This window comes from Carcharhinus amblyrhynchos, chromosome 30 (genome assembly GCF_965287045.1).
Source record: "Carcharhinus amblyrhynchos chromosome 30, sCarAmb.v2.hapA, whole genome shotgun sequence".
In the NCBI taxonomy this organism is placed as follows: Eukaryota; Metazoa; Chordata; class Chondrichthyes; order Carcharhiniformes; family Carcharhinidae; genus Carcharhinus; species Carcharhinus amblyrhynchos.
The window spans coordinates 4,153,575-4,165,857 of NC_137353.1; the positions used below are offsets into that span (position 1 = coordinate 4,153,575).

The 12,283-nt window shown below is 46.2% G+C and overlaps 1 protein-coding gene across 2 annotated transcripts in view; it reads right to left on the reverse strand.

Moving 5' to 3' along the window:
* The window catches only part of LOC145360257 (tumor necrosis factor receptor superfamily member 5-like), a 71,318-nt gene that overhangs the window by 24,349 nt on the left and 34,686 nt on the right, over window positions 1-12,283 (reverse strand). Inside the window, exons 7-10 of one of the 2 annotated variants that reach the window (XM_080215341.1) lie at window positions 10,820-10,913; window positions 8,303-8,502; window positions 7,361-7,386; window positions 4,635-4,749 (exon numbers count right to left, since the gene is read on the reverse strand). In XM_080215341.1, coding sequence (XP_080071467.1) covers window positions 4,663-4,749; window positions 7,361-7,386; window positions 8,303-8,502; window positions 10,820-10,913 — 407 coding nt within the window. In that variant the 3' untranslated portion in view covers window positions 4,635-4,662. The remainder of the gene's footprint in view (window positions 1-4,634; window positions 4,750-7,360; window positions 7,387-8,302; window positions 8,503-10,819; window positions 10,914-12,283) is intronic. The other variant, XM_080215342.1, reaches the window with a different exon arrangement.

Sequence of the window (12,283 nt, forward strand, 5' to 3'; positions counted from 1 at the left end):
TCGTGGCTCAGTTCCACATTCCCGCCCTCTCCCCATAACCCTTAATCCCCTCTCTTATCAAAAACCCATCAACCCGCGTCTTAAATATATTTAGCGAGGCAGCCTCCACCACTTCAATGGGCAGAGAATTCCAGAGATTCACCACCCTTTGAGTGAAGAAGTTCCTCCTCAACTCCGTTCTAATCCGCCCCCCCTTTATCTTGAGGCTGTGCCCCCTAGTCCTACTGTCTTTTTTGAGCGGGAAGAGTCTTTCCACCTCTTCTATCCTATCCATCCCATTCATCATCTTATACGTCTCAATGAGATCTCCCCTCATTCTTCTAAACTCTAACGAGTACGAGCCTAGTTTATTCAGCCTCTCCTCATAGCTCAACCCCCTCAACTCCGGTATCAGCCTAGTAAACCTCCTCTGCACTCCCTCCAAGGCCAAAATATCTTTGCGCAGGTGCAGCGCCCAAAACTGCACACAGTACTCCAGCTGCGGCCTCACCAATGCCCTATACAGCTGCAGCAAGACCTCCCTACTTTTATATTCAATCCCCCTCGCTATGAAGGCCAGCATCCCATTCGCCTTCCTGACCACCTGCTGCACCTGCAAGCTGGGTTTTTGCGACTCATGCACAAGGACCCCGAGGTCCCTCTGCACCGTCGCCTGCTGCAGTTTTTCGCCACGTAAGTAATAGTCCTTCCTACCATTCTTCCTACCAAAGTGGACCACCTCACACTTGCCAACATTAAATTCCATTTGCCATTTCCTGGCCCATTCGCCCAGCCTATCTAGATCCTTCTGCAGACTCTCCACACCCTCCGCACAATTTGCCGTTCCCCCAGTCTTGGTGTCACCAGCAAATTTCGACACCCTACACTCGGTTCCCTCCTCCAGATCATCTACATAAATGGTAAAAAGCTGAGGCCCCAGCACCGACCCCTGGGGCACTCCACTAGTCACCATCCGCCAATCCGAATAGCACCCGTTGACCCCCACTCTCTGCCTCCTATTTGACAACCAATCCTCTATCCACGCTAACACCCTACCCCCAACTCCATGTCCCTCGACCTTCTGCAATAACCTCTTGTGAGGCACCTTGTCAAACGCCTTCTGAAAATCCAGAAAGACCACATCCACCGGCTCTCCTCTATCCACCGCCCTAGACACATCCTCATAGAACTCCGGTAAATTTGTCAGACACGAGTCTTAAACAGTCGTGACAGTCTTAGACAGTCTCAGTCTTAAACAGAGACGTTTTCTTCATTTTCCAAATCAGTCCCCTCGTTTTAGTCTCCCCAACAAGAGGAAACATTCACTGTGTATCAATCCTATCAAGTCCACTCTGGATCTTATGGCTGAAATTTTACCACCTCACCTGTCCCGGACTCGGGGTGGGTGAGGCTCGCAGAATGGTATTCTCTGTTGGCCTCGGGTGGGATTTTATGAGCCTCGCCCAAGCGAGGCAAAACAAGGCAAAAGTCAGGAGTGTGATAGAACACTCTCCACTTGTCTAGAGGACTGCAGCCCCAATAACACTGAAGAAACTTGACACCATCTCTCTGCGTGGAGCATTTGAGGAGCTCGGCACGAAATTAAACAACTGATCCTCCAAGGTTATAATCTCTTGCAAATTGGCACAGGGTACATTAAATTAGAGAGATGAATAAATGGCTCAAAGTCTCGTATGGAAGAAGCGGGTTTCGATTCATGGGGTACTGGGATCAGTACTTGGAAAAGTGGGGCTGTATTAAACTGAAAGAGAAAACTTACTGGGGTTGATCTTAACAAAAAATTCTAAGTCCAAGGTGGGCGGGAAAATGGGAGAGGTTCAGATCTGTTCTTTGGGCAAGTTCAAAGCTGCTATCCTGTTCACTGAGTGCATGAAAAAAATCAGCAGAAATGATTTCTCGCTGTAGGGGGAGGGGAGTGGGGCAGAAGTCACCTGAATGTTGGCTGAGAGCAGCAGAGGGCACCATTGCACATGCACAGGTCTCTAGTAGCGGAGACCTGTCACGCAGCCTCTGCTGCTCCCAGCCTGCCTCCGTAGCTCCCATAAAGCACATGCCTCACAAACATCACCATCCCAGTTATGTAGGAGTCCGCAGCCTATTGCGACCCTTATCACCTGCCAAGACCGGTTGCCCTCTCCCTCGCTTCCCATGTCCGTGATCGGCCGCTGACCCACCCCCCATCCCCAGCGATTGGTCACTCAACACCCCCCTCCAATGCCAGCCTTGATCATCCCCCTCCCTTCCCCCACCGATTCTATTGTAGAGTGACAGTGTCCCCCCGTCCCCGACCCTCCCCATGCCAGGGTGTCAGGCTGGCACTGACCAAGGGGCACTCCCCCGTGCCACAGACCTCCTGGGGGGTGGGGGGGACAATGGTCTCCGGTTCTACCCGTGAGGTCTTCATGATTGGTTCACGTTGGAGGCCACAGAGGCAAGTGAGTTTGGACAACAGCATCCTGCTTCATTAAATCAATGTAAAATATGTTTTAAATATATTTAAATAATTTATTCAGCCTCACACTGGAAGTGGATTCAAGGTTGACCTCAACAAATATCTGGGACCGTTAAAGTCGTGAGAGGCGAGAAATCGATTTTTTGCTCTTGCACAGACTTACCATCTCGCCTTGCTCATGGTGCAATGGTAAGATCGCCCCCACAATGTGGGGAAGAGTAATGGTAAACGAGAGAATTGGGAAAGTTTTAAAAACCAGCAAATCGGGCCTCCTGGACATTTCCTGCCTCATTGAATCACTCGTAGTCTCAACAGGGACAGGTGCCATTGCCATATCACTGAAGCACCTGGGTGCTCGGAGGCATGGTTGGGCAGTGCCCATCAGGCATTGTTTGCCTGGAACTACTCACCAGGCACGCTGGCACTGCCAACTGTGCATCATAACTGTGCCAGTCGTGCCAAGAAGGTGGGCCTGAGTCGGGGTGGGATAACCGAAGGTGAGGGAAGTGGGGTGCTCTGCAGAAGACGAGAGCACTTCAGAGGAAAGCAATAAAGGACCTCTGCAAGGGATTGGGTATTGTGTGTGTGGGGGGGTGGTGTGTGATTGGTAAAGGTGGGGTGTGAAAGGTGGATAATTGGCAAAGGGGGTGCACGCGGGGAGGCTGCAGAGAGAATTGTGACAGGGGATTCATTGGGAGGGTCCCAATGCCTGCGACCGGTGTTGCCATGAGGGGTTACACTGTCAGTGATGATTGGAAGGGGGGGCGGGGGGCGTTGGAGTCAACGTCTGTGGGGGAGGATTGGCAGGATATCTCCCAGTGCACTGAGTGACTGGGATGCCAGTGATACTGGATCCCAGCTTCCCTGGTGAGCAAAGGCTCTGCCACCTCCCCACCCCTAACAGCTCACTGGAAAACCTGGTTTCTGACTTCTGTGCCACTTGGGGTGCGATCTTACCAGCTCACCATGCCGGTTGATCGGTGATCGGTGTTGTAAGCCGGTAAGATAGGGCAGGAGGTAAAAAAAAAAATTGGGTTCGCGCACAGTTTCTCATCTTTTGCAATCTTAGCAGCACGGTTTTGCCAGCAAAATCAGCCTTGCACCTGATTTCAATCTCAATGATCTGATTAATGAGTCTGATCTCTATTGTCCGGGCTCACTAATATTGACCCCCCTCGGTTGCTGAGGTCCTCACTGGTGAAAATCACAGATGGTCCCCAACAACGGGGCCAGACGTGATGGCCTCACTGGTGGGAGCAGAGGCATTGAGATTCCTGGGTGGTCGGGGGCAGGCCTGTATCCTGGCATTACCCACCCTGGCAATGTCAAAGAGCGGAGCCTGGGGAGGGGAGGGAAGGGGGGAACTCTGCTGGGTGTGTGGTTTCATCAGCTGGAGCAGTGATAGGAAGCAGGAGGTGGTAGAACTCTGCAGATGTCTGTGGCCATGGTTGGGGGAGGTGTGTGGGTGTGACCAGGGGGGTCTCAGTACACTGTATACTGGGAGATTAGGGCCTGCAATGGCACCACTAGAGCTCAACAGCTGGCTGAGGCTCCACACCCCTACTGGCAAGAATTGCATGACAGACCTGTTATGCACGAGTGCCGTAAACTCCCAATACTTACCTTGTTGAAAAAAAGTCAAGAAAACCTGCCATTTTCCCACCTGATTGACAGTGTGAATCTTTTTGAGAAAATTCCACCTTCAGAATTTTTTGGAAGATTGCACCCTTCATATATTTTTAAGACAGAGCTAGTCAGATCCTCGATAAGGGGGTGAAAGTTTATCGAGGATAAGCAGGAATGTGAGGTTGAGGTTACAATCAGATCAGCCATGATCTTATTGAATGGCTGAGCAGGAATGAAGGGCCGAATGGCCTACTCCTGCTCCTAATTCGTACGTATGGTCATAGCATCAACTGTTTGGGGTCTGACTCCCACAGGATCTCTACCTTTACCATTTCTTATCTCAACCAATCTGATCCACATCTGGCTTCCCTGTTATGGTATCACTGCCCCTCCACCAATTAAACAACTTGCAGGTAAAAAATGGATATTTGTGCAAGATACAGACACCAGAGGAACTGTAACCCAATCTGCATCACTGTGGGAGAAAAGAGCAAGGGGAGAGCCTGAGGAAAATATGATACAATATAAATTCTAAAGGGAAATGCGTTGTACTTACTAAAATATGCTGCAGGTGCTGTCACAATTCATCCAGAGGATGCTGTTGTTTGGTCCTTGTTTGAATCTTCTGTTTCCACACTCCTTTCCAGCAAAGTCTGGCTGGCAGGTTGTCCCTAACATACAAACATGTTATTAAACTTGCAAATGTGGAAAGTCACATTTTGAAATTAATGGTTCACTTGTCTCAGTTTAACCTTCTGAATGTAACACTGAATGAAACAGAAAATTTGTTCTATGCTCTGTATCAATTATTACTTAGTTTAGAAACACCACACGTAACCTTGAGAATTCTGATGTTTCCAGCTGGGAGATGAATCTCTCTGACACGAGTCACCACACTCCGGTGCCTGTTTGGGTACACCGAGGGAGAATTTTGTATGGTCAGTGTGCCTAACCAGCACGTCTTTTGGACTGTGGAAGAAACCAGAGCAGCCGGAGGAAACACACGCAGACACAGAGAGAACATACAGACTCCACCACAGACCATGAACCAAGCTGGGAATTGAACCCGATTCCTGGTGCTGTGGTGCAGCAGTTCTAACCACTGTGCAACCATGTCAGCTGACTTATCCTCTTTTCCCTGTATATCCATAAGAAATAGGAGCAGGAGTAGGCCATCTGGCCCTTCGAGCCTGCCCCGCCATTCAATAAGATCATGGCTGATCTGTCGTGGCTCAGTTCCACATTCCCGCCCTCTCCCCATAACCCTTAATCCCCTCTCTTATCAAAAACCCATCAACCCGCGTCTTAAAAATATTTAGCGAGGTAGCCTCCACCACTTCAACGGGCAGAGAATTCCAGAGATTCACCACCCTTTGAGTGAAGAACTTCCTCCTCAACTCCGTTCTAAACCGCCCCCCCTTTATCTTGAGGCTGTGCCCCCTAGTCCTACTATCCGTTCTGAGCGGGAAGAGTCTCTCCACCTCTATCCTATCCATCCCATTCATCATCTTATACGTCTCAATGAGATCTCCCCTCATTCTTCTAAACTCTAACGAGTACAAGCCTAATTTATTCAGCCTCTCCTCATAGCTCAACCCCCTCAACTCCGGCATCAGCCTAGTAAACCTCCTCTGCACTCCCTCCAAGGCCAAAATATCCTTGCGTAAGTACGGCGACCAAAACTGCACACAGTACTCCAGCTGCGGCCTCACCAATGCCCTATACAGCCACATCAAGACCTCCCTACTTTTATATTCAATCCCCCTCGCGATGAAGGCCAGCATCCCATTAGCCTTCCTGACCACCTGCTGTACCTGCAAGCTGGGTTTTTGCGACTCATGCACAAGGACCAGAGCTGATAATCCCTTAACATCTTCCCCCATAATCTAAAGTGTTCATGACAAGTGTTTATCTTGACTATTTATGGCCAATTTTGATTTCAGCACTTCAAAATTTATCATTCCATTAGCACAGTCAAGTCCTCTTAATCTGGAATGCAGAAACAATTTCAAACTGTTCTTCTCCATAACTGTAATGGCCCCCTTGATCTGCATAGGGAATCACTAATTGACCAAGTTGGGCTTGTTGAATATGAGCTTCCTGGGGATTGGTAATGAGCCAACCAGGTGGAGCTCATATACCGAGTCCTGTATAAAGCAAGAGCCTGAGAGGACTCATTAACGTTTTAGTCCCAGTTGGAACCTGTGTGCTCACCACAGGCTTGTGGTTATTGTTTATTTTCTTTTTCATTTTGTGCAATAAAAGCATGGTTCCTTTACAGCTGACTCCTGGAATTATTGTATTGGCAATGAGGTAAGAGGAATGTTCTGGTAACCCTGCTTATCAAATCTTGGTAAGCCTGTGTTGTTCAGTTTTGCAATGACATTTTTTTGGGACGTTGGAACCATACGACATGAGTATTGTGGACTGGCCACAATATGCTGAGAAAATGAGGTACTTCTTTTGAGCAAATGAAATAGAAGGAGCTACTTCGCAAAAGATCATTCTGTTGACTGCGTGTGGGGCTGCAACATTCAGTATTATAAAAACTCTGACGTGCCAAAGTTCAGGACCATTGGAGAGTTCGTAGAAATGGTGGCAAGTCATTACAATCCTAAACCTTCCACGATCTTGCAATGGTACAGGTTCAATACAACTGCTAGATTTGCAGGGGAATCAGTGACGGAATTCCTGATGCAACTAAGAAAACTGGCAGAACATTGCAAATATGGCACAGCATTACCAGAAATGCTGACAGACCATTTAGGTGTACGGCATAGATGATCTAGCAACCCAAAGGAGACTTTTGATTGAGCCAAATCTAGATTTAAAAACAATCCATAGAGTTGGCCTTAGCTTGGGAGAATGTGGACTAAGGGGCCTAAGAGATGCAAGGATCTTTGAATAGTAACATCCATAGGTTCGAGCGAGACTCCGACCGCAGACACCGGTTCCCGGTTGAACGTACTTGTGAAACCCGTCTTTGGGCAAAGGAAAAACGAGCAAGCAAAGAAGCCATGAAATTCTGACACTGGCCAAGAGAGATTTCCACAGTTTAGGGAGCAGCAGCATACCAGCGCTGTGCATGCAGCCAGGGAGCCCCAAGCAAGTTACCAAAACAAACAGAGCAGAAATCGAGATCTTGGACAGTTTTCCAGGAGAAAATACTAATGTTAACTTTAAAATGATACTGGAATATGACTGTGGAATGTTTTGAGCTTTAAGGTTTGCAGATGTTATGATTTTATATGTTTGATTATGTATATTAAAATGTTTATTTACCATTTCAGCCTCTCCATGCCTGTTATCTGTCAATAAAAAAAATAGAATAAGTGCTGTTAACTAGATTTATTCAATTTTTGTTCCACTGTTTATTAACATGAAAGTTATGTTAGCAAATAACACACAGGCCCCCATTTTAACCCCAGCCCCACTCAGCGTACACAGTAATGGTTAAAATTACACTGAGGTGAGTTAACAGTCCGAGGTTGCACGGCACCTGCCTGTTACTATCTTGCCTTTGCCAAATTTGAAGGTGACCAAGGCGCTCAACTCGGTGCAGATTAGATTTTAATGTACTGGTAGCCCAAAGTCTCAGCCCAAAGATGTCATAAAGCTGCCAAGTAATAAAGAAGCAGTCAGGAGGATACCTACACTGCCGGCAGCAAAGTATCAATGAGAAAATCTGAGCTCGGACTCCTTGTGGACCAAGAGGATCAGGAATGTTCCCATGACCCACAAAAATCACTGCCCAGACTTTCTGAAGTGTACCCAACAGCTGTGGTACCTTCAATTCCCATCTGCACTTTCCCCAAACTGAATGAACCTCTCCAAACCCCCTTCCCACTAATTGTCAGATACCAATCCCAGGATTTCTCTGATGTGACCTCCTGCTTTCCATGCAGGTTTGATTACAGTTTAGTGTTGAAAAAGGGGATTGGTTTGGCTCAGTTGGTTAGTGATGCACAGCAACGCCAACAGTGTGGGTTTAATTACCATACTGGCTGAGGATATTCACGAAGCCTTCACCTTCTCAACCTTGCCCCTTGCCTGAGGTGTGGTGATCCTCAGGTTAAAATCACTCAATAGAGCAGCCTATGGTCATCTGGGCCTATGGCAACTTTTTTGTAAAAGAAGGAAAATTATTTGTAATCTAACTGAAAGAATATGGAAAATCATACTCGCACAGGAAAATGCGCACAGTAACTCAAATGAATTACTCACCTACAGATGGTGATGGCTTCCACTTTTTCGTATTACATTTGAAAAGCACTGCACCAGCTATGATCAACACGAGCACGAGCACGGGCACGGGCACAATAACAGCTGCAATTATTTTGCCTGTATGACTCGTTTCTTCTTCACACACTGTGTCAGTAGTAGCAGTTCCGAGTGTGACCTGCTTTTTATTGATTTCCTTACAACTGTGGAAAATGTTGAAAATGTTAAATCAACACAAATATCTACTGTAGTTGTTGTTTGTATAATTATAACTAATTTGTTACAATTAATCTCTTATTGAAATCTTATTCCAAGCCCAGTTTAGTTTGAATTCAATTTACCATTACAGGAAACGACTGAAGGCTGATCCATTTGATGTGACCAAAATAACTCCTGGCCAGGGCACCTTGAATAACTCCCAAACTCCTCTTCCAAAGACTATAATGAGGTCTGTTACTTCATGACACACTCCAGCCTGATTGAAACGATATTGCTGTTCCTGCACTCAGTCAAAATTCTGGGACCCCATTCCTAATAGCACTGTGGATGTACATATATCAGAGAGTGCAGTGGCTAAAAGGCAATAAATGCTGTCCTAGCCAGTGATCACAATTCTTGTGAAAGAATTTTAAAAAAGAGTTTTATTGAAGTAAAACCTCAGAACTGAGCTCTGCCGAAGAATCGAACTGAAACACTAACTGGTCTTTTCTCTAAAATTTTCTTTTTCTAGGATTTTAAAAATCCAGAAATGCCTACTCGTGATAATATCAGGTGAACATGAAAGGAGTCTGTAGGACACTTCTGTAATAGTTATTAACCATTAACATAGGAGGAAAGATGACTGAGGGTAGTAAAGTGTCATTTCCTATTAACATGCTCATCAGGTCAAATCTGGACAAGGAAACCTCCTGCTGATTGCCACTTACTGCACCGACCGATGCATCAGTCCTGTTCCATGTTGAACTTTGCCTGGAAGCAGCAATGAGGGTGACAAGGACACAAAATGTTCTTGGGTGGAGGACTTCAATGTCCATCACCAGAAGTGGCTCTACTGATTCCAGCAGCACCAATGATTGAGCTGGCCAAGTCCTGAAGGGCATTTCTGCTGAAGCCTGCAGCAGGGGGCATACGGAAATCATCAAGTGGGAAATACTGACTTGGCCACACACTGACCAATCTGCCTGTCACTGATGCATCTGTCTATGACAGTATCGGTAGCAGTAATCACCATATAGTCCATGTGGAGACCAAATACTGTCCTCACATTGAGGATACCCTCTACTGTGTGTGTGGAACTGCCGCTGTGTTTACTGAGACAGACTTAGAATAGATCTAGCAGCTCAAGTTTGGTTGTGTATGAGGTGCTGTGGGCCAGCAGCAGCAGAATTGAATTCAATCACAATCTATAACTTCATGACCCAGCACATCCACCACCCTACCATTACCATCAAGCCAGTGCCAAGGGGCACCAGGCAGTGCCAAGGGGCACCAGGCAGTGCCATGGGCAGGGAAGAGCAGCCCACTGTGCACTCTGCGATGGGACCACTGGGGAAGGGAGGGGGTGGTTGGGGGGCGGCCAGTGCACAACTGCCGATCTCCACACTGACAGTTTGGTACATGCGCAGTGACTCGCTGAGCTCTATGCTGCTGGCCTCTTCAGTGAGATGAGACCCTGCCCTCCCACTTTTTGATGCACAGGGTGCCAGAGATTCATTAAACTAAATATGCCCAAAACATGGGTGGGAAATTCTCCCATTTTCCCAACCATTGGGCACTTTTTTTTGCGAGAATCCCAGCCATTGAATCCTTTTAATTTAGTTTATTCTGCCTTTTAAATTTATCCCTCAATTTATTGCTAATAGTTTACTGGTTACCCACAAGAAGCACAGAACAATTCCTGTACACAAAATCCTTTCACTTAAGGAAATAAACCCCTTTCCTGAATCAGTTTTTCATTTTCAGGGCTCTGTTCGTCCTGCTGTGCTCTCAACTGGTTCATCCTGTTGAGCTTCACACAACCCTGGAAACCAGACTGCTGGCAGATAAAGTCAGAATGCAGAAATAAATCTTCAGAGAATTGGTTTTAAATGTTACTGAAGCACTGCCCTAACTGTCCCTCCGGGGTATTGCATTTGCCTCTGAGGTAGCACTGGTTAAATGCAGGCACTGTTGGGTTCTTGTTTCATTCCAAATATGCTGCACGTTTCGTGTCTTTAACAACCCAACACCTGCCATGACAGCGTTCCTCAGCAACGGGACAGGGGTGGCACAGTGGTTAGCACTGCTGCCTCACGGTGCCAGGGATCTGGGTTCGATTCCCGGGATTTTCACATTAACACTGCAATGAAGTTAATGTAAGCCTACTTGTGCCACGAATAAATAAACAACCACATACTGTTACATTCAAATTCCCCAATAGCCAGTGGCACCCAAATCTCATGAATGAATTTTAAAGATTACAACCAGCCATACACTGATGTTACAAGTATAAACATTCTGGATTCTTTTCGATGTACTCACACTGTCCATTTCTCACAAGTTTGAGTTGATGAATCGTTGTTTGAATACGTTCCTTGAGGGCACACCTCACACACAGTATCTTCGAACTGTGTACCTGAAAAATAAATGTATGAAAATCAACACTAGGTCATTGGAATTAAACTTGTATTAAGGGCAGTTTGAAACGCAGTTCTGTGCTTGTGATTATAAGATCTAATACAGGACACTTAAAATCTGTGTAATTTTTGTGTAATTTGTTCAAATTTACCCATTACTGGTCCCTGCAGCTCGAGAGCGCAGCCCAGTGGGGCCATCATTAGAGGCTCCCCTGATGTGTATCTGCTGCTATTGGGATCTTAAAATCTGGACCATACTTCCTGTTATTGTTTTGTGTACTCCAGTTTACTCAATTTTATGGGTTTCTCCCCAGAACTGCCCAGATTTAAAATAGGTGAAGGATCAAGAGCTCACTGTAGTTTTTTTTAAACAAAATATATAGAGATAAGCTCATTGCTGACTGCTATTTCAAACCAGAAAAAGATCCAAGATCGTTGGGTGGGATTTTTCTCCCTCTCTGCAGTGTGTTTCACAGCTATGGAGACAACGTGTTGCTCCCATTGGTGGGACCATAAGATCCCACCAGCACGAATTGCACCAAGACTTTGGTGTATGTCTGTGGCCCTGAACAACTGAAGCTAACTGGCAGTATTGGGGAAATTTGCACATCATTATCCCTGAAGGATTGCACAGACAAATTTCAGACAGTGATTCAAAGCCATCAGCCTATAACCTAGGCTGGTCAACCAGCATCTATTCATCTATCCATACAAAGGGACCTCCAACCTTCCTTTCAATTCCTGATTGAGACATTCAACAACATTGGGGACCCAGGTGAGGGATGCACATTCTTCGCCAAAAGACAATGTGGAAAGTTGGAAGTCATGTGATTAAAAAACTCTGACTTGTGGAACCAGTAATATTGCCTTGCTGAACTGCAAAGTCTCAGTTTGCAGTTTAACACTGAACTAGCAACATCACAGAAAGGGAGTTCTGGCTGAAGTTGGAACCTGACCCCATCTACACTGCTTCCGTTAGAAATTCTGTACCATTGTCTACAACATTGGGATTGTAACATCATGCAGGAATGAATCAGTGTGGTAAGCTCTATTGCTGCAGATAAACTTTGTTGAGTCGGAAGTTGTTCTGCCATCTGGATATCTTCATTATCCTTTTTTCTGTTCTTTGGCATTGAATCATTCTTTACCAATTCTCCAAATGTAGTAATGGAAGATAGCTGGTTTATCCCATTTTCCACAGGGCGAAGGAACTCTCAGCCCATCTCTGTAGTGTTTTCCCTTTTGCTCCTTCATCCAGTTCACCATAGCAAAGGTGGGAGCAGTAGAGGATCCTTTCTGTTGTGAGAATGTTAGTATTAAGCTCATCTTTTTGCTTGCCCATGTGCTATACTATGACCAATGGATGCTA